Genomic DNA, 24,163 nt, shown 5'->3' with positions numbered 1-24,163 from the left:
CAACTTTGTGCATGTTGTAGTTAATTGACAGGATCCTCAATTAGCTGTGCCTATTTAGTGTGCATAACTCGGGAGAGAGTGCATATTTAGGTTATTGTTGAACAACATCACTCCCAAAGTATAAGAGGGATCTATAACTGCGGGTTTAAAGGCGGGATTAGGGATAACGAAGCCTTGAGTGCAATCTAAAGTGAACCGTGTTAATTAGAGCTAGCTAGTGTATCTCGGGAGAGTGCATTGAGTATATTACTGTGATTACTCGGGAGAGATTTACGGTAAGATGAGCGTTCATGATTGATAGAGAGGTGTTGGTCAATTTGTATGAATCATAAACAGAAGGGATTTCATCAATAGGGGAAGTCATTACCTTAGCGTTTTCTCATTATTATTTACGACCTTAGCATCCTTAGTTTACAGCTGTTTATTTACTTGCAATTTTAATTATTGAAGATACCATCAACTGTGATTCAAACGTTGGGGAAATTGGTTCTCAAGAGTTTAGGGGGTCTAAAGATAGTGATTGATAGGTTAACTCTCTGTGGATTCGACTCTGAGCAGAATACTCAGGTTATATTTGCAACGTCCGCAGGGTCCTTTTTATAAGGCATAGTTGGGCGTGATCAAGGGCCTAGGAGTTCAACTTGTGGGGTATCAGTATATACCCATGCACCTGAGTCGTTGCGAAAAACTCTCGCTGCTCCTCCCTTATGGGATTGATTATCATAGGCTCCGTCTATATTTAACTTATAGTATCCTTGGGGTGGAGGGTGCCATTTAATTGGAATATGATTAGTTAGTGTGTGTTGGTGGTTGTATGTGATCGATAGGTGGTAGAATTGGGATGCTTAGTTATAGATGGTACGGATTTTAAAGAGTGTATGGGTGTGGTTAAATAAGTTGCGGTTACGGTTGATCCATAATTTGAGTTGAGTTGAGTTAGTAGTTACCCAACTTGGCTGAGAGTACCTTGAATAGACCAAAAAAATGGATATTCCTAATTTAAAAATAATACATTTCAAGCTTTACATTGGTCGAATCTTAAGAAGCGAAATGTATCATATAAATTAAAATGGATGAAATGCTTAGATAGTATCAGTTCATTTTTCCTAAGTCGATATGATATCTTTTCAATGTAAATTTTGATCCCTAGTGAACAGCTGATCATGAGAAAAAAGAAAATTAACAAAGCTTTATTTACACGCATAGTATTTTAATTGTAAGGTCAAACATAAATACATATGAATGATCATATGAAAGTACATTATTCTTTTAAAGTTAATTAGCTATTCAACAGGTGCTGAATAACAGTACCACAAAAGGCCTTATTCAAGCATAGAAAATACAAGTATGAGTATAATATTTCTGATTTCATCAACGCCTTCTGGCCGCGGTTTCCCTTTGGCAATTGAAGAAAACAGCAGCAGCTGTATTGGTATTGAATCGGTCCCTGGATAATGCATACTGTTTGCCTTTTCTTCTGCTTGAACAGCACAAACACAAACCTATGGATTCCTATATTTGGCATTGGCATTTCATAGCCCACCACTTAATTCTTTTCCTGATAAAGATTTTAGCCAAGAATAATAATTTTAATTTTAGGCAGATAAATAAAGTTAAAAGATCAATACAGTATATATATTCCATACCAAATGAGGAATCTGTATGTCTGTAAAGATAGTCAAACCAAGTAAAACAGAATGTTCTTATACGGTTATACCGATATATTAAGCTTCAACAATATAATTACATATTTTCATTTGAATTAGAAATTCAAGTATTCAACTAAGTATTATCTTCACCTCCATAAGTCCCTCCCCCCCCCCCCCTTTTTTTCAATTTTTGTTTTATAGTACGTAAGAAGGCAGCCATATATAACTATTAGAGGATATCAGTGGCGGATGTAGAGCATTATATATAGGTTCCGGAAATTCAATAACATTTGCGAGACCCTGTATTTCTATTAAGAAATCCATTAAATATCTATAAATATCTAGTTATGAACTTAGTTATTATTGTATATTAATTTAAGAGTGGGAACTCATAAACTTTAAATCCTTAATCCGACTTTGTATAGAGAAGTCTCTTTATTTGATTTTTAAGGGTCAATTTACTACAAAAGAATGCCAAAGTGAAAAGAGAATGTGACCCTTTTTTTTTCTTTTGCAATAGTAGTGAGTTTAAACTTTACTTGGGTTAACTGTTATTTTGGCCGAAACTTCAATTCCGAATGGCATATCAATTAAATGAAAGAACGGATAGTATTTATCTTTTATCTTTTATTTTTTACAGACTAATGAGAAAGTATAATATCTTCACTCTTTAGTGAAAATCTATTTAATTATTTTCTTTAAAGTTATTTTGGACTTAGATATATCTGATAGTGATGATCTTACCAAGACTTTTGCATCGATTTTTCTTTTACATTTTATTACTGCCTTGGTAAGGAGATATATATCTTATAGTAGGCTTGTATATCATTTTCACGTATTTTGGTGATCTTTTGATTTTGCTATAAAACTACAAGTTCAACGGTGTTACTCAGGAAGCGGACGAGGATGTGAGGCTTGATATGTAAGTCATTCCCAGGAGAGAGAGTTTCAAGTATCTGGGGTCTATAATTCAGAATGATAGGGAGATTGATGAGGATGTGTGTCACACATTGTATCGGAGCAGGGTGGATGAAGTGGAGGCTCACTTCCGGTGTCATGTGCGATAAGAATGTGCAGTTGAGACTTAAGGGTAAGTTCTACAAAATAGTGGTTAGACCGACTATGTTGTATGAGGCAGAGTGCTGGCCAGTCAAGAACTCTCATGTCCAGCAGATAAAAGTAGCTGAAATGAGGATGTTGAGATGGATGTGTGGGCGCACTAGGTTAGATAGAATTAGAAATAGAGTTATTTGAGACAATGTGAGGGTGGCCCATGTGGAGGAAAATATGCGAGAGGCAAGACTGACATGGTTCGGGCATGTTAAAAGGAGAAGTACAGATGCCCCAGTCAGGAGGTGTTAGATATTGACCTTGAGGTGGTAAGAGGAAGGGTAGAGATAGGCCAAAGAAGTCTTGGGGAGAGGTGATCAGGCGGGACATGACGCAGCTTGAGCTAACCAAGGACATGATAACCCCTAGATAGGAGGGGTGGATGTTGAGAATTAGGGTAGAAACTTAGTAGGTAGTCGTGTGTTTCCATTTGTCTTCATTAGTTCGATAGTATTAGTGTTAGTAAGGTACCCTTTGTATCCATAGTTTGCTATTATTGCATATCTTGTTCCGTTATTACTTGCCATCAGTACTTTCATAGTTTGCTATCAATACTTCTTTCATATTCTCTATTGCTATCTTGGATTTAGTTTTCTAAATATATTGTCTTGCTATTACTTGCTATCGATACTTCTTTCATATTCTCTATTGCTATCTTCCATTTAGTTTCTAAATATATTGTCTTGCTATTACTTGCTATTAGTGCTTCTTCCACCTTCTTTAGCCGAGGGTCTATATCGGAAACAATCTCTCTGCCCTTTTAGGGTAGGAGTAAGTGATAGTAGGCTATATAGTTGACATTTACACCTTAATATGACCATACTTTGTTATTGTTTTATAGATAAATTGTCAATAAAATGCTCTAAATAGTGTTCTTTTGTTTAGTAGGGAATATTATATGAGAGGAAGCAACATGGAGTGTTTTGGAGGCGATAATGTGAAGAAAACACCCACTCGAGAAGTACCCGAGCACAAAGAAGCAAAAAATAGTCTGGGCAAGAAGGCCACCGCGACCGCGGTGGACCGCGGCAGGTTAATGAAGTGAGGCAAAAAGATCAACTTTCACCGTGGTCGACCGCGGTGCACTGTTCACGCAGCTGGAAGTTTGAGGACCAAAGTGTAATTTCGGGGAAACTTTTATAAAACCCTTATAAGCTTTAGAAACTCACCCAACTTTATTCTAAGCTGGTTTTTGAGACTACTTTTAGAGGCAAGAGCAGTGTGAGAAGATCAACAAACATTAAAGTTTTTCTATCTCCTTTTAATTCTTGAAATTTTATATTATGAACAATTTAATAGTTTTTTCTTATTTTGTTATGAGTAGCTAAACACTTATCTAGGGTTGATGGAACCAATTGTTGGTTGAAGTTTTGAATCAAGTTATTATAATCGAGCCGGATTTATGATATGATTGTTCAACTACGTCTTGTATGGTGATTAATTGAATGGGCCCTTGATTAATCGTGCCTAAATGCCTTATATTGCTTGAGAAAGAATATTAGGTTAGATAGCTGTTGAACAACACCACTTTTGGGTAATTGAAGAGATTCATTACTTGAACTTAAAAGTGGGTTTAGAGATAACGAAACTTTGGTGGGATAATTTAGAGTTGCATAACTATTGTCAGCTAGAGTAGTTCGAGAGAATGCTCTAGTAAATTATTGTAATTGATCGAGAGATAATTACGATAACTCATAACTCTTAATCCTCATAGAGTATGTTGGCGAGATTATAGCAGAAGAGTCAAGACCTAAACTAGCAATTGGGGAAATCACTGCCCTAGACCTTTTTACCATTGAATTATCCTTGTTTTAGTTTACTGTTGTTTTTAATAGTAGTTGAAGTAGTTAAACAAAAACTCAATCTTTATTGATAAAAAAAATCTTGCATCTAGAGATTGATTGAGCTGATAATAACATTGCTAAAGAGTGTAATAGATAGGTTAGTTCCCTGAGGATTCGACTCCGGACTTAAAATCGGATTATATTTGCAGTGACCGATTTGTCCTTTAAAAGGCATAGTTGGGCGTTATCAGTAAGCTAAGGCCGTGTACATCCTCCCCTCCCCAGACCCTACTTGTGAGATTATACTGGGTTGTTGTTGTATAAAACTACAAGTCAATTAATTAAAAAGGTTTTATTCATGCATTTTTATTGAAATTCAATAATATGTGGATGCATTTGATGACTTTTGCTGAGTTTGTTGAATAACGTCAACATTTATCATTTTCCGGAGTTAAAATTTTATTTTATCATTCAAATACATTAATTTGATCATCTTTTTTAAAAAGTTTATATTCACCTTGGAGTCACGCATACTTAATTAGAGACTAGTACCTATATATCTTATGAAATTTTCTTATATTATTTTATTTGTGTTAGTATGAGAATAATAATAGTACATGTATTAGCAATACTTGAACAACGCCTAAACGACGCAATACCCTTTAAGTCCATTATGTTATAGTAATTTGGCTTACTTATTTTAAATAAAGTAAATTTATGATTGTATCATATGTAAGATTTTTATAATTTTGAATATCAGGTATGTCCTATGCTAAAACGCGTTACCATGTACCAAGTATGTATTAATTACCATGTACGAAGCCTTGAGGATGCAAATTCTATTGCATTTACAAGAAAAAAGTTTCCGCATAATTATTTACTAGGATATTCTTCATTAATATCCCGCATAGAATTTGATTTTTGTCTAACAAATATATATTATTATGCAAAATTTGAACTCAAAGGACTAATATAATTTACATGCGAAGCTTAGTATTGGAAACAGTTTACCCAGTTAAAATCAACTACATGTTTAAGATTACTTTATATTGAATTGATCTAGGCAAGACATGATATAGTTTCAGTTGACCAAGGACATGACTTTGATAGGAGGGTGTGAAGTTCGAAAATTAGGGTACGTAGTTTGTTAGTAGGTAGTCTAGCGTATCTCTCTCCCCCTACCAGTAATACTAATATTATTTTTGTAGTTTTTTATTCTTAAATTTCTACTACTATATGTTGTTTCTTTCACTTCGATTATATATCTTATCATCTCATCTTGTTGTTGGTACTGCTTGTTACTATTTCTTTTTCATTTGTCCTTGAACCGAGAGTCTATCGGAAATAGCATCTCTATCATCATAAGGTAGGGGTAAGGTTTACGTATACACTACCCTTTTAAGCCTCACTTGTGGGATTAATTTACTGGGTTTGTTCCCGTTGTTATTATCTAGGCTCTTTATTTCATCTTCAGTGCCATTACTTTGCTTCTCGGTACTGATTCGTATGAGATTAATACTACCAAGTGATCAAATTCTTGGTGGGAATCAAATTTTATAATGTTTTAAGCTTTCAAGTTTGATGATAGTACGTATGATACATACCAGTGCAAGTGCTCCCTAAGATATGGATCACTAGGACCAGGAACATCAGGGTCAGTCATGATCTATATATCAAAAAGAAAGAAAAAGTTTATAACAATATGAGAATAGAAATAATACATAAAGACAAGAAAACAATTGAACTAGAGTGTGAATTAATTAATTACCAATGTAAAGAAGGATGTCATGTCACCTCCGTTAACTTCAACCTTAGGTTTAGAGGTAACAGAGGATGGAAAGAGTTCATGCCCATTATAGACATGTTTGCTGGGGTTACAAATAACAGACATTTTAACACTTGGGGAGAAATAATCAACAACATCTCCAACCACCCTGCCAATCACAAGGGGATCTGTACTCATTTGAGCCATATAATGAAGAGGAGAAAAAGTGGGAAAAGAATGAGTGGAAACTATTAGTTGTAAATAGTTTATTTTCTTGCTGGATATTTGTATGGAGCATACAACTGCAAAACCTATATTTATAGTGGCAAATGCACCTATCGTTTAGCTTCCTTAGATCGTTGTAAGTAGGAAACGGATTAAAATATATAGTAGAACATATTGATACAAAGATGAGACCGGTTGCAGTAGAGTGATAATTAGTACTCTTTCATACTTAATTAGAGATTTCGAATTTGAGTCATGAATATAGAGTCATCTTGGTTGGGAAGCACTTGACCTTCAATGTGAGACTTCTCGACATTTCAAACTTAATCGGACTCCAATAAAATGAAAAACCTAAAAAGAAGTTATAAAGATGGAAAACAAAGAAAAAAAGAAGAGAGATAAAAGTGATTCTACTGGCACAACGAAGTCATTGTTTATGGAAAATTCTTTGGCAAAGAGCGCTACCCCCGGATGGGATGTAGTGGATGGGGTTGTTCCTTCCTTAATCAAAGTCTCGAGTTCAAGCCCTGAGTATGGAAAATTCTTTTGTAGGGAGCGCTACCCCCGAATGAGGTTTACCCTGCGCCAATTCGGATATAATAGGGCTCCTATGCGAGTACCGAATACCGAATGAGAAACCAAAAACCAAAAATTAGTCATTGTTTAGCTAATTAGCAGCTAGAGAATAGTATTTGTTTTGTTTGAGGGGCGAAAAAAGGGAAAAGAAGACGTTTTGAGAAAGAGGGATAAAGATGATTAAACAGGCTAATTCCCTCCCTCCCCCCGCCCCCCCCCCCCCAAAAAAAAACCTAAAGTTTAATGCATAGTCTATGCAATTTGCCCCATATTATATTGAAAATGTCATATTCCCAGATTAATTTTATATGACATGAATATTTTGACTAGTTAAAAAGTTTAATATAAAAAGTAAACAAATACTTTTAGCCCATGCAAAAAGAACATTAATAACTTGTGGTCTTGAATATATTAGATTTTTTCTATGACTAAAGAACATGCCATTATGAGAGCTAAATGATTTTAAAGCATAAATATATTTCATTCTTGTTTAAATAGACAAAATTGTTATACAAAATGAAACAGATCATGAAATATTGTCACGATCCGAAATTCTCACCATTGGAATTGTGATGGCGCCTAACATCGCACTCGTTAGGCAAGTCAACGTTAGAGTTTTATTCACCTTTTCCCTTTATATTTGATAAATTAACATTAACGAAGCTAAATCAAATTGAAATAAATGCGGAAGTACGTAATTAAACTGTTATCTATATACTATTAACAATCCTATAACTGTTATCACCCAGAAACTGGTGTCACAATCCACGAACCAACTATGAATATCTACAAACATTGGTATGGAAGAAATTTACATCTGTTTTGAAAAGAAAAGAAAACATGAATGTAGAAATATAGGAGGGGACGCCAGGACCTGCGGACGCCAGCAGGACTACCTTGGGTCCTAGATGAAATGTCTGCAACCAACCTCACGATCAGCCACTGCCAGCTCCAAAATCTGCAAAGAAAGTGCAGAGTGTAGTATCAGTACAACCGACCTCATGTACTGGTAAGTGCCGAGTCTAACCTCGACGAAGTAGTGACGAGGCTATGGCGGAGCAATTATATTATAACCTGCATACAGTATATAATAAAACGAAAAGAAAGTATGGTATGAAATGAAACAGTAACTTGCAACAAAAATGTATACACAACTTCAAATATCTTATCAATACCAGCTATAACCAATCCTTAAGTGAGATACAATACTACAAAATAACTTCACAGTAGAGAAGGATACATAAACAATAAAGTGATGCGGCGCGCATCTCGATCCCACCATATAATTAGTAACAATATGAACATTCACCCTTATTACTCCTTGTCAATCCACCCTTATTCCTCCTGTTGCGACGTGCAATCTGATCCCATCGTACAATAGTAATTCACCCTTATTGCTCCTCAATATATCACCCTTATTCCTCCTGTTGTAGTGCGCAACCCGATCACATCAGACATTCACATTTCACCGTTATTCCTCCTCAATATATCACCCTTATTCCTCCTGTTACGGCATGCAACCCGATCCCACCATATCAGTACCAATCACACAATAAGAATAAAAATTTCACATCTTGGCTCAAAACCCTCCATAATATTAAGCCTCAAACCAAAGCCAACAGAAGACTACACAAATTATGAAACCTCAATCACATAAATACTACATAGCGAGACCAACCAAAATATTTCATGAAACACCGATAAGCCAACTCAAATCAATAATGAAGTACAATGAAACTACGGAATAATTAATACCTTCAATAAAGAAAATAATATTTAACAAGAAGCAATTAAACATGGAAACACCAATAAGCATGTTGCAGTTAAGACAGGAAGACAATATATTAAGAATAAGGAAGGAAACATGCTAAACAGATAATTTGGCGGTGCATAGGTACTCGTCACCTCACTTATACACCACGCACATGGAATTTCACATAGCAATTAAGTCGGAGATCCCTAATCCCTCAAGTCAAAGTTAGACCAAACACTTACCTCGATCCAACGGCCAACTCAAAGCTCAATTATCGTTTTTCCTCTAGTTTTCACCTCCAATCCACTCGTATCTAGTCATAATTAACTTAATAACATCAATTATCGCTAAAGAAATCAATTCCAATACATAATTATAAGTTTCCCAACATTTTCCCCCAAAAATCAAAAATTGACCCCGGGCCCACTTGGTCAAAACTCGAGGTTCGGACCAAAACTCATTCACCCACGAGCCCACGAGCCCAAATATGTAATTAGTTCCGGAATCCGACCCCGAATCGAGGTCTAGATCCCCAAATTTGCAAAATCCCCAATTCTCCCAAAATTCCTACTAATTTTTTACCCTTAAGAACAAGATTTAGGACTAGAAATCTAATGGGTGTTGATGGAAATTAAAGGAAATGAGTTTAAGAACACAAACCTATGATTTGGTGTTGAAATCCCTCTTCAAGAATCACCCAGGTTGAGTTTTAATGGAAGAAATATGAAATTTTGAATCATTCCCGTTTTTAAGTGTGTTTTAAAAAACACTAGACAGGTCTTCATCGCGTTCAAGATAGAGCTGTCGCGATCGCGATGCACAGCGGCCAGAAAGGCCTTCGCGTTCGCGAAGAGTTGCTCGCGTTCGCGATGGTCTGTCCCCCCTGACCATCGCATTCGCGGCCAAGGACCGTGTTCGCGTAGAACAACTCCTTAAATTCCCAGCCCTCCTCCAATACACTACGCGTTTGCATAAGGCCGGTCGCATTCGCGAAGTGCTAACCCCCTGTGCTCCGCGTTTGCGTAGAAGAAATCCCTACCCAGCCCAACTTACCCTTCGCGTTCGCAAGAGAAGCTTCGCGAACGCGAAGAAGGAAACCAGTAAGTGCTGAAACTGCAGAAAACAAGAATTTTTCTTAAGTCCAAAACATCCCGAAGCCTATCTGAAACTCTCTCGAGCCTTCGGGACTCCAAACCAAACATGTACACAAGTCTAAAAATATCATACGGACTTGCTCGTATGATCAAATTGCAAAAATAATACCTAGAACTACAAATGTAGCACCCAATTGCATGAAATTCTCAAGAAAGTTTTAAAACTTCTATTTTCTCAACCAAAGGTCCGAATCACGTCAAATCAATCCCGTTTCTCACCAAATTTCACAAATAGGATATAAATGTTATAATAAACCTGTACCGGGCTCCGGAACCAAAATACGTGCTCGATACCAACGAGATCAAACATTAATCAAATTCTTTAAATTATTAGATTTACAGTCTTACAATTTTCATCAAAAATTCATTTTTCGGGCCTGAGACCTCGGAATTCGATTCCGGGCATACGCCCGGGTCCCATATTTTACTTCGGACCTACCGAGACCGTCAAAATACGGGTCCGGGTCCGTTTACCCAAAATGTTGACCGAAGTTAACAAAAATTAACTTTTTAGGCCAAAAATTGTTATTTCATAAATTTTCCACATAAAGGCTTTACGATTGCGCACACAAATCGATGAGAGATAAAATAAAATTTTTAAGGCCTCGAAACATGGAATCGAGTTCTAAAACATAAGATGACCCTTTGGGTCATCACAAATATTATACTTGTTATTTTCTAGCATGAACGTTTAATAGAACTTGCTTCTCCATCTAAATTCTTTGGTCATTGAAATATTAGTAAGAAGAGCCTTCGCATTTTTACTACAAGCAAAATAGCTAGCTGATGGAACAGATTCAACTGTAAGAAAGAACAAAGAAAAGAAGGTGCTATTAAAAATACAGATATATACGGCGGAAGAACCGGCTGTTCTTGGTTGCATTACAGGAGTTGCACTGTATCTTATTTAGAAAGAAAATTAAAGTAAATGGAATCTATACTTGTTTGGCTATTCTCAAGCTATCAAAGGTTTAAGGCCTTTGGTATTTAAGGTAAGAACACGTCATGAACTTCCTAGATGGGGTTTTATTCTCATTATATTAGAACTAGGGGTGGAGCTAAAGTAGGTATCATTTCGCAGGAATCCAATAGCTTTAATTTCTGTATTTATATTAAATTTTTTATTAAATATGTATAAATATTTAATTACAAATCTGATAACTCGAACTATGAGTTCGATATGACAAATTTAGAACCCATAAACTTCAAGTCCTGGCTCCAACTTTAATTATTTAGAATCTTACCAATCCAATTTTATGGTTCCTCTAGGAGACAGGGGCGGATTTGGGGGGTGAACACCCTTCGCCGAAAAATTACATTGTATATATAAGGCAAAATCTGTTTTTTATCTCTATATATTAAGTTTTGAACACCCTTAACACAATCCAAAAGTGTAGTTTAGCGGTCAAAGGGGTTCAAAATCTACATAAGGTCATGGGTTAAATTCTCACTAGCTACAAAAAAAAAATTTTGAACCCCCTTCGTGGAGATCCTGCCTCCGCCACTACTAGGAGAGCGTGATGGTATAAAGGGACTCCACCACAAAGCCCACCAAATTAAAGATGGTGAAAGAAAAAGAGAATTCTCCATATTCCTTTCTGGAAGAGCCGACTTATAATAACTTCTTGTGCTGCTTAATTCCCCCTCCTGCTCCTCTTTGTTCCATCTTTATTTTGCTCCTATTGTAGCCACCTCTTCTTTACTGCTCTTTTTATTTTCTTTTCCATTTGGGACATGAATCTTGACCATACATTTTGTTATTATTATGCCTGTATTTGTAAATAATGATTCTGGAAATTAGAATAAACATAAATATAAATAAAACAGAAATTAATTCGAGCCCACTGAGTTCACAGTGTTTCTTTAAGAAATTTAATCCCCTCCTAGTACCCAAGGTTATGAATTATTTCCTCCCAGGATAGAACGAATTACACACTGGTGTAGCGGTACTTCAAACCCCAGTGTTTCAGCGAATACAATGTTCGGTAGCAAATCACACTTACGGATGCTTTGTTTGTAGTTTAAAACAATGCAGAACAAGGGAGAAAAATTCAGAAGTCGAATGAAAATTCTGAGAGGAAGGAATGCAAATTATAGCCAACGTTGAGTTTTCGGTGAAGAGAAGATCAATAGCTCTCAATTCTATTTCGGTGTGTTTTTCTCCAACTGTTGTTGTTCATATTTATAGCAGTTAGTTGTGAGACCCGCCCCCTCTCCATGGTGGAGCATGCACTAGCTTGTTATGGAGCAAGCACTTAGCCATGGTGGGAGGAGCACTAGACGGCTGCTATTGCAACTGGTGGTACAATACACGGATTGGAACATATCCATTACAAACACGGATAATATTACGTTAATATCTACTATTAACAAATAAATTTGGTCCAAATAATTAATCAAGCACTAGATCATGGAGAAAGCACTTACATGGTGGTATATACACTTGCTTGGTGGGAGGAACACTTGCACCATTGTGGGAGGTGCACTAGGCTGCATTGTTGCTTAGTGTTGCAACACAATACACGGATTGGAAAACATCCGTTACAAACACGGATTATATCACGTTAATATTCACTATTAACAAATAAATTTGGTCCAAAAAATTAATCAATCGATCGATCATTTGACCAAATCCGAATCCAAATCCCATTTCCCATTCACTCTAATTTTAAGACTATTTCATCTTAAACAAAAACTCAACAATCCCCCACATGAATGGGGAATGGCTATATCATGGAAGTATGCATGAAAAACTTGTGTGATTTGCAAACAAGAATTAATTGCATCTGGATAAGTAGGTTTCCCTTTGAACTTTCCGTAGTGAACTTATGTCGGATATACTCGGTCAATCGGTAGATTTGATATCTTTGAACCGTCGAACTTTAGTGTATACCTAGACAACCATAAGTCACACAATCAATCCCTTAACCGTCTTTGGTTCTCATTGTTGTGTTCGTTTCAGCCATGAACACTGCCTGGTTTCATAAGTGCGTAGAGAATTGGCCTTGCAAAATTCTCCTTGAAGCGGCTAACACTTCACACTTACATAGGTGATTCCTAAATGTGTCATCCCGTAGATACACTATTTGATATACCTTGTATCAAATTTAGAAATCATTAAAAAACCTTAATGTTTTATCCTTGGTACAGAACATTGTCTCATCACGAGAATGGACTAAAATTTTTGTTGACAATGTTGAACCGTCATTAAAGACTTTGTTTGATCTCCTTGAACCTAGATCTTGGGATCTCCAGTCTTCTAGGTAGAGTTACCACCACAATGACTTGTTCTCGGCCATAGTCCCATTCCCCTCGATGATTTCTCAACTACCTCTTTAGTTAGGCCTTTTGTAAGTGGATCCGACACATTATCACTTGACCTTACATAGTCAATTGTGATAATTCTTCTAGAGAGTAGTTGCCTAACGGTTTTATGTCTTCGTCGTATATGACGAGATTTACCGTTATACATAACAGCTCCCAGCCCTTCCAATTGCTGCTTGGCTATCACAATATATGCATATTGGTGCCAACCTTTTAGGCCAAAATGGAATGTCTTCCAAGAAATTCCGGAGCCATTCAACTTCTTCACCGGTTTTATCTAAGGCTATGAACTCAACCTCCATTGTAGAGCGGGCAATACATGTTTGTTTGGACGACTTCCAAGATACCGCTCCTCCACGAATAGTGAATACATTTCCACTTGTGGACTTCGAATCAGTTGAACCGGTGATCCAATTTGCATCACAATATCCTTCAATCACCGCAGGATATTTACTGTAGTGCAAATCAAAGTTTTGGGTATGTTCTAAATATCCCAAAACTCGTTTCATTGCCATCCAGTGAGATTGACCTGGATTGCTCGTGTATCGACTCAGTTTACTTATAGCACAAGCTATATCTGGTCGTGTACAATTCATGATGTACATTAAGCATCCCAACACACGAGCATAATCCAATTGTGATATGCTTTGGCCTTTGTTCTTTTGCTAATGCAAGATTCACGTCAATTGGAGTCTTTGCAACTTTAAAGCCTAAGTGCTTGAATTTTTCAAGTACTGTCTTAATATAATGAGATTGTGACAATGCCAGACCTTGAGGAGTCTTTTGGATCTTAATCCCCAGAATTAAATCTGCAACTCCCAAGTCCTTCATATCAAACTTGCTAGTTAGCATACGCTTAGTCGCATTTATGTTGGCAATGTCATTACTCATTATCAGCATATCATCCACATATAGGCAAACAATGACTATGTGATTTGGAACATTTTTAATGTACACACATTTATCACATTCATTTATCTTAAAACCATTTGACAACATTGTTTGGTCAAATTTCGCATGCCATTGTTTGGGTGCTTGTTTTAGTCCGTAGAGGGACTTAACAAGTCTACATACCTTCTTTTCTTCTTTACTTGGAACTACAAACCCTTCAGGTTGTTCCATGTAAATTTCTTCCTCCAAATCTCCATTTAAGAAGGCTGTCTTTACGTCCATTTGATGAATTTCAAGACCATAAACTGCAGCTAAAACAACTAGCATTCGTATGGACGTAATTCTCGTCACTAGAGAATATGTATCAAAGTAGTCAAGACCTTCTCGTTGTCTATGCCCTTTGACAACAAGTCTTGCTTTAAATTTATCAATAGTGCCATCATCTTTCATTTTTCTTTTAAAAATCCATTTACACCCCAAAGGTTTATTTCCAGGAGGAAGATCAACCAATTCCCATGTATGGTTGTTCAATATGGATTCTATTTCACTATTGACTGCCTCTTTCCAGAACAATGATTCCGAAGAAGACATAGCTTCTTTAAATGTTCGAGGCTCATTTTCCAATAAGAAAGTCACAAAATCTGGTCCAAACAAAGTAGACGTTCTTTGACGTTTACTACGTCTTGGATCCTCCTGATAAAATGTACTTTCTTTTGTTTCTTCCCTAGGTCGTTTAGATCCTTCACCAAACAACTCACATTCCTTTTTATACGGATATATATTTTCTAGAACTCAGCATTATCTGATTCTATAACCATATTATTATGAATGTCAGGATTTTCTGATTTATGAACTAGAAATCGATATGTTTTACTATTGGTCGAATATCCTATGAAAACATAATCAATTGTTTTCGGTCCTATTTTTACCCTTTTGGGTCTAGGAACTTGTACTTTTACCAAACACCCCACACTTTAAAATAATTCAAGCTGGGCTTCCTTCCTTTTCATTTTTCATATGGAATGGATTGTGTTTTGTTATGGGGTACTCGATTTAGTATTCGGCTAGCCGTAAGAACAACTTCCCCCCACAAGTTCTGTGGAAATCCAGAACTTATCAACAATGCGTTCATTATCTCCTTTAATGAACGATTCTTTCTTTCCGCAATCCCATTGGATTAGGGCGTGTAAGGGGCTGTTGTTTGATGAATAATTCCATATTCTAAACATATTTGTTCAAAAGGAGATTCATATTCACCACCCCTATCACTTCTTATCATTTTGATTTTCTTGTTAAGTTGCATTTCAACTTCATTTTTGTATTGCTTGAATGCGTCTATTGCTTCATCTTTACTATTAAGTAAGTAAACATAGCAATATCGAGTACTATCGTCAATAAAAGTTATGAAATACTTCTTTCCACCGCGAGATGGTATTGACTTCATATCACAAATGTCTGTGTGAATTAAGTCTAAAGGATTTGAATTCCTTTCTACCGACTTATAAGGATGTTTAGCATACTTAGATTTCACACATATTTGACATTTTGATTTTTCGCATTCAAACTTAGGCAATATTTCCAAGTTAATCATTTTTCGCAAGGTTTTATAATTGACATGACCCAAACGTACATGCCATAAATCATTTGACTCAAGTAAGTAAGAAGAAGCTGAAGTCTTATTATTATTGTCAACAACTATTACATTGAGCTTGAAAAGGCCCTCGGTGAGGTAACCTTTTCCTACAAACATTTCATTCTTACTTATTACAACCTTGTCGGATACAAAAATCCACTTGAAACCGTGCTTTACAAGAAGTCCAGTAGAGACTAAATTCTTCCTAATTTCGGGAACATGAAGGACGTTGTTCAAAGTCATGACCTTGGCAGAAGTCATCTTGAGAAATATCTTCCTATATCCTTCAATTTTTGATGTAGCAGCATTTCCCATAGAAAGCATCTCTTCGGGTCCAGCAGAAGCATAGGTAGAAAATGCTTCCCTCACTGCACAAACATGACGAGTGGCTCCAGAATCAATCCACAAATCCTTAGGATTTCCTACCAGGTTGCATTCAGAAAACATGGCACACAAGTCATCAACATCATCATGATTTTCTACCATGTTTGCTTGACCTTTTTTCTTGTCTTTCTTCCGAGCACGACACTCCGTAGATTTGTGTCCGGTTTTCCCATAGTTGTAGCAGTTTCTACTGAACCGCTTCTTGCTTGGGTTGTATTTCGCACAAGAAGCCTTCTTTCTCTTTTTGTTATCTTCAACAATATTTTCTCCCATTATTGTTGAATTTCCATGGCCTCTCCTTTCAGCAGCTTTATTGTCCTCTTCGATTCTCAATCGAACAATGAGATCTTCAAGGGACATTTCCTTTCATTTGTGTTTCAAATAATTTTTGAAGTCCTTCCACAATGGAGGCAACTTCTCAATTATTGCTGCTACTTGGAATGCTTCATTGCTGACAAGACCTTCAATAAGTAGATCATGAATAATTACTTGCAATTCCTGGACTTGGGTAATAACAGACTTGTTATCTACCATTTTGTAGTCCAAAAGTTTTGCAGCGACGAATTTCTTCATCCCGGCATCTTCAGTTTTGTATTTCTTTTCAAGCGCATTCCACAATTCTTTTGATGTCTTCACGCCACTATATACATTATACAGATTATCATCCAGTCCTCTAAGAATATAATTCTTGTACAAAAAATCAGATGCTTCCACGCCTCAATCACGAGAAAGCTTACATTCTCTAGAGTTTCATCTGGCAGATCAGGAACATTTTTCTTGATGAACTTCTGTAGACATAACGTAGTCAGGTAGAAGAACATTTTCTGCTGCCAGCGCTTGAAATCAATCCCGGAAAAATTTTCGGGTTTTTCTGCCGGTGCTAAAGCCGGTGTTCAGCTTGTCGTTGCGTTGGCAGTCACCATCGGAACAGCTTGATTTCCGTTGTCATTCGCCATTTTTTCTGGAAAAAATGACACAAACAAATGTTTAAAACTGGAGTAAAAATCACGTAGATTTTAATCTCCAATAAAACGCCACGAAGGCTTTAAAACTGGAGTAAAAATCACGTAGCTTTTAATCTCCAACAAACCGCCACGAAGGCTTTACTCTCCACACGGGAGTACACAAAAACCACAAAGGTTATAGTTTCCAGAATAATAAAAGTAACACAAATACAGAAATTAAAATTATTAAATTCCTTAAGCTTGTTATTATTATGCCTGTATTTGTAAATAATGATTCTGGAAATTAAAACGTTAGCTTATAAACGTATGATATAACTGAAACAAAAATTAATTCGAGCCCACTGAATTCACAGTGTTTCCTTAAGGAATTTAATCCCCTCCTAGTACCCAAGGTTATGGATTATTTCCTCCCAGGATAGAACGAATTACACACTGGTGTAGCGGTACTTCAAACCCCAGTGTTTCAGCGAAAACAAAGTTCGGCAGCAAATCACACTTACGGATGCTTTGTTTGTAGTTTAAAACAATGCTGAACAAGGGAGGAAAACTCAGAAGTCGAATGGAAATTCTGAGAGGAAGGAATGCAAATTATAGCCAACGTTGAGTTTTCGGTGAAGAGAAGATCAATAGCCCTCAATTCTGTTTCGGTGTGTTTTTCTCCAACTGATGTTGTTCATATTTATAGCAGTCAGTTGTGAGACCCGCCCCCTCTCCATGGTGGAGCATGCACTAGCTTGTTATGGAGCAAGCCATGGTGGAGCATGCACTAGCTTGTTATGGAGCAAGCACTTATCCATGGTGGGATGAGCACTAGGCGGCTGCTATTGCAACTGGTGGTACAATACACAGATTGGAACATATCCGTTACAAACACGGATAATATTACGTTAATATCTACTATTAACAAATAAATTTGGTCTAAAAAATTAATCAATCAATCAATCATTTGACCAAATCCAAATCCAAATCCAAATCCTAAGCCTAAGCCGAAGCCGTAGCCGTAGCCGAGCCGAGCGAGCGAGCGAGCGATGACAACGGCGCGAGGCTTGCCTTCTTCTTAACTCTTTAAGAGCTACATGAATTGCATTTGTATATAAACCCACCAAACTCTTTTTCCTCTACCAATGAGGGACAATGTCTCATTAAAAGGAGAGGGAAACTTAAAATTTTACTCAAAATTTTTATTTCCCTCCATTTCCCATTCACCCTCTTTTTAATACCTTTCTATATTAAAAAGAAACTCAACAATCCCCCACATTAATGGGGAATGGCTATATCATGGAAGTATGCATGAAAAACTTGTGTGATTTGCAAGCAAGGATTAATTGCATCTGGATAAGTAGGTTTCCCTTTGAACTTTTCGTAGTGAACTTATGTCGGATATACTCGGTCAATCGGTAGATTTGATATCTTTGAACCGTCGAACTTTAGTGTATACCTAGACAACCATAAGTCACACAATCAATCCTTTAACCGTCTTTGGTTCTCATTGTTGTGTTCGTTTCAGCCATGAACACTGCCTGGTTTCATAAGTGCGTAGAGAATTGGCCTTGCAAAATTCTCCTTGAAGCGGCTAACACTTCACACTTACATAGGTGATTCCTAAACGTGTCATCCCGTAGATACACTATTTGATATACCCTGTATCAAATTTAGAAATCATTAAAAAGCCTTAATGTTTTATCCTTGGTACTGAACATTGTCTCATCACGAGAATGGACTAAAATTTTTGTTGACAATGTTGAACCGTCATTAATGACTTTGTTTGATCTCCTTGAACCTAGATCTTGGGATCTCCAGTCTTCTAGGTAGAGTTACCGCCACAATGACTTGTTCTCGGCCATAGTCCCATTCCCCTCGATGATTTCTCAACTACCTCTCTAGTTAGGCCTTTTGTAAGTGGATCTGACACATTATCACTTGACTTTACATAGTCAATCGTGATAATTCCTCTAGAGAGAAGTTGCCTAACGGTTTTATGTCTTCGTCGTATATGACGAGATTTACCGTTATACATAACGCTCCCAGCCCTTCCAATTGCCGCTTGGCTATCACAACATATACATATTGGTGCCAACAGTTTAGGCCAAAATGGAATGTCTTCTAAGAAATTCCGGAGCCATTCAACTTCTTCACCGGCTTTATCTAAGGCTATAAACTCAGCCTCCATTGTAGAGCAGGCAATACATGTTTGTTTGGACGACTTCCAAGATACCGCTCCTCCATCAATAGTGAATACATATCCACTTGTGGACTTCGAATCAGTTGAACCGGTGATCTAATTTGCATCACAATATCCTTCAATCACCGCAGGATATTTACTGTAGTGCAAATCAAAGTTTTGGGTATGTTCTAAATATCCCAAAACTCGTTTCATTGCCATCCAGTGAGATTGACCTAGATTGCTCGTGTATCGACTCAGTTTACTTATAGCACAAGATTTATCTGGTCGTGTGCAATTCATGATGTACATTAAGCATCCCAACACACGAGCATAATCCAATTGTGATATGTTTTGGCCTTTGTTCTTTGCTAATGCAAGATTCACGTCAATTGGAGTCTTTGCAACTTTAAAGCCTAAGTGCTTGAATTTTTCAAGTACTGTCTTAATATAATGAGATTGTGACAATGCCAGACCTTGAGGAGTCTTTTGGATCTTAATCCCCAGAATTAAATCCGCAATTCCCAAGTCCTTCATATCAAACTTGCTAGTTAGCATACGCTTAGTAGCATTTATGTTGGCAATGTTATTACTCATTATCAGCATATCATCCACATATAGGCAAACAATGACTATGTGATTTGGAACATTTTTAATGTACACACATTTATCACATTCATTTATCTTAAAACCATTTGACAACATTGTTTGGTCAAATTTCGCATGCCATTGTTTGGGTGCTTGTTTTAGTCCGTAGAGGGACTTAACAAGTCTACATACCTTCTTTTCTTTACTTGGAACTACAAACCCTTCAGGTTGTTCCATGTAAATTTCTTCCTCCAAATCTCCATTTAAGAAGGCTGTCTTTACGTCCATTTGATGAATTTCAAGACCATAAACTGCAGCTAAAGCTACTAGCATTCGTATGGACGTAATTCTCGTCACTGGAGAATATGTATCAAAGTAGTCAAGACCTTCTCGTTCTCCATACCCTTTGACAACAAGTCTTGCTTTAAATTTATCAATAGTGCCATCATCTTTCATTTTTCTCTTAAAAATCCATTTAGAACCCAAAGGTTTATTTCCAGGAGGAAGATCAACCAATTCCCATGTATGGTTGTTCAATATGGATTCTATTTCACTATTGACTGCCTCTTTCCAGAACAATGATTCCGAAGAAGACATAGTTTCTTTAAATGTTCGAGGCTAATTTTCCAATAAGAAAGTCACAAAATCTGGTCCAAATGAAGTAGACGTTCTTTGACGTTTACTACGTCTTGTATCCTCCTGATAAAATGTACTTTCTTTTGTTTCTTCCCTAGGTCGTTTAGATCCTTCACCAAACAACTCACATTCCTTTTTATACGGATATATATTTTCAAAGAACTCAGCATTATCTGATTCTATAACCATATTATTATGAATGTCAGGATTTTCTGATTTATGAACCAGAAATCGATATGCTTTACTATTGGTCGCATATCCTATGAAAACACAATCAACTATTTTCGGTCCTATTTTTACCCTTTTGGGTTTAGGAACTTGTACTTTTGCCAAACACCCTCACACTTTAAAATAATTCAAGTTGGGCTTTCTTCCTTTCCATTTTTCATATGGAATGGATTGAGTTTTGCTATGGGGTACTCGATTTAGTATTCGGCTAGCCGTAAGAACAGCTTCCCCCCACAAGTTCTGTGGCAATCCAGATCTTATCAACAATGCGTTCATCATCTCCTTTAATGATCGATTCTTTCTTTCCGCAATCTTATTGGATTGGGGCGTGTAAGGGGCTGTTGTTTGATGAATAATTCCATATTCTAAACATATTTTTTCAAAAGGAGATTCATATTCACCACCCCTATCACTTCTTATCATTTTGATTTTCTTGTTAAGTTGCGTTTCAACTTCATTTTTGTATTGCTTGAATGCGTTTATTGCTTCATCTTTACTATTAAGTAAGTAAACATAGCAATATCGAGTACTATCGTCAATAAAAGTTATGAAATACTTCTTTCCACCGCGAGATGGTATTGACTTCATATCACAAATGTCTGTGTGAATTAAGTCTAAAGGATTTGAATTCCTTTCTACCGACTTATAAGGATGTTTAACATACTTAGATTTCACACATATTTGACATTTTTGATTTTTCGCATTCAAACTTAGGCAATATTTCCAAGTTAATCATTTTCCGCAAGGTTTTATAATTGACATGACCCAAACGTACATTCCATAAATCATTTGACTCAAGTAAGTAAGAAGAAGCTGAAGTATTATTATTATTGTCAACAACTATTACATTGAGCTTGAAAAGGCCCTCGGTGAGGTAACCTTTTCCTACAAACATTTCATTCTTACTTATTACAACCTTGTCGGATACAAAAATGCACTTGAAACCGTGCTTTACAAGAAGTCCAGTAGAGACTAAATTCTTCCTAATTTCGGGAACATGAAGGACGTTGTTCAAAGTCATGACCTTGCCAGAAGACATCTTGAGAAATATCTTCCCATATCCTTCAATTTTTGTTGTAGCAGCATTTCCCATAGAAAGCATCTCTTCGGGTCCAGCAGAAGCATAGGTAGAAAATGCTTCCCTCACAGCACAAACATGGCGAGTGGCTCCAGAATCAATCCACCACTTCTTAGGATTTCCTACCAGGTTGCATTCAGAAAGCATGGCACACAAGTCATCAACATCATCATGCTTTTCTACCATGTTTGCTTGACCCCTTTTCTTGTCTTTCTTCCGAGCACGACACTCCGTAGATTTGTGTCCGATTTTCCCACAGTTGTAGTAGTTTCCACTGAACCGCTTCTTGCTTGGGTTATATTTCAGACCAGAAGCCTTCTTTCTCTTTTTGTTATCTTCAACAATATTTGCTCCCATTATTGTTGAATTTCCATGGCCTCTCCTTTCAGCAGCTTTATTGTCCTCTTCGATTCTCAATCGAACAATGAGATCCTCAAGGGACATTTCCTTTCATTTGTGTTTCAAATAATTTTTGAAGTCCTTCCACAATGGAGGCAACTTCTCAATTATTGCTGCTACTTGGAATGCTTCATTGATGACAAGACCTTCAGCAAGTAGATCATGAATAATTACTTGTAATTCCTGGACTTGGGTAATAATAGACTTGCTATCTATCATTTTATAGTCCAAAAATTTTGCAACGACGAATTTCTTCATCCAGGCATCTTCAGTTTTGTATTTCTTTTCAAGCGCATTCCACAATTCTTTTGATGTCTCCACGCCACTGTATACATTATACAGATTATCATCCAGTCCGCTAAGAATATAATTCTTGCACAAAAAATCAGAATGCTTCCACGCCTCAATCACAAGAAAGCTTTCATTCTCTGGAGTTTCATCTGGCAGATCATGAACATTTTCCTTGATGAACTTCTGTACACATAACGTAGTCAGGTAGAAGAACATCTTCTGCTGCCAATGCTTGAAATCAATCCCGGAAAATTTTTCGGGTTTTTCTGCCGGTGCTAAAGCTGGTGTTCAGCTTGTCGATGCGTTGGCAGTCACCATCGGAACAACTTGATTTCCGTTGTCATTCGCCATTTTTTCTGGGAAAAAATTACACAAACAAACGTTTAAAACTGGAGTAAAAAATCACGTAGATTTTAATCTCCAACAAAACGCCACGAAGGCTTTAAAACTGGAGTAAAAATACGTAGATTTTAATCTCCAACAAACTGCCACGAAGGCTTTACTCTCCACATGGGAGTACACAAAAACCACAAAGGTTATAGTTTCCAGAATAATAAAAGTAACACAAATACAGAAATTAAAATTATTAAATTCCTTAAGCTTGTTATTATTATGCCTGTATTTGTAAATAATGATTCTGGAAATAAAAACGTTAGCTTATAAACGTAAATATAAATAAAACAGAAATTAATTCGAGCCCACTGAATTCACAGTGTTTCCTTAAAGAATTTAATCCCCTCCTAGTACCCAAGGTTATGGATTATTTCCTCCCATGATAGAACGAATTACACACTGGTGTAGCGGTACTTCAAACCCCAGTGTTTCAGCGAATACAAAGTTCGACAGCAAATCACACTTACAGATGCTTTGTTTGTAGTTTAAAACAATGCTGAACAAGGGAGGAAAACTCAGAAGTCGAATGGAAATTCTGAGAGGAAGGAATGCAAATTATAGCCAACGTTGAGTTTTCGGTGAAGAGAAGATCAATAGCTCTCAATTCTGTTTCGGTGTGTTTTTCTCCAACTGCTGTTGTTCATATTTATAGCAGTCAGTTGTGAGACCCGCCCCCTTTCCATGGTGGAGCATGCACTAGCTTGTTATGGAGCAAGCCATGGTAGAGCATGCACTAGCTTGTTATGGAGCAAGCACTTAGCCATGGTGGGAGGAGCACTAGGCGGCTGCTATTGCAACTGGTGGTACAATACACAGATTGGAACATATCCGTTACAAACACGGATAATATTACGTTAATATCTACTATTAACAAATAAATTTGGTCCAAAAAATTAATCAAACAATCGATCATTTGACCAAATACAAATCCAAATCCAAATCTGAATCCTAAGCCGAAGCCGAAGCCGAAGCCGAGCCGAGCGAGCGAGCGACGACGGCGCGAGGCTTGCCTTCTTCTTAACTCTTTAAGAGCTACATGAAGTGCATTTGTATATAAACCCACCAAATTAAAGCATACTCTGAAGAAATCGATTTTAAAATTAAAGCACAAACATGTTTGAAGTAATAATTGTACCTCTACCTTCCATCTATTGGCTCTTCAAAAAAGAATTTATA

General features: G+C 36.8%; 1 protein-coding gene across 1 annotated transcript; it reads right to left on the bottom strand.

Moving 5' to 3' along the window:
• Window positions 1-1,333: 1,333 nt before the first annotated feature.
• Window positions 1,334-6,574, bottom strand: LOC104234235 (CEN-like protein 4). The gene is made up of 3 exons (XM_009787775.1): window positions 6,312-6,574; window positions 6,148-6,209; window positions 1,334-1,558 (listed from the first exon to the last, which is right to left on the bottom strand). Exons 1-3 carry the CDS (start codon window positions 6,513-6,515, stop codon window positions 1,513-1,515), a joined length of 312 nt encoding a protein of 103 aa, XP_009786077.1. The 5' UTR covers window positions 6,516-6,574; the 3' UTR covers window positions 1,334-1,512.
• Between the last annotated feature and the right edge of the window lie 17,589 nt (window positions 6,575-24,163).

Source organism: Nicotiana sylvestris, chromosome 11 (assembly GCF_000393655.2).
Source record: "Nicotiana sylvestris chromosome 11, ASM39365v2, whole genome shotgun sequence".
NCBI lineage: Eukaryota > Viridiplantae > Streptophyta > Magnoliopsida > Solanales > Solanaceae > Nicotiana > Nicotiana sylvestris.
The sequence above is the reverse complement of the archived record's forward strand: the minus strand, read 5'-3'. Positions and strand labels throughout refer to the sequence as shown.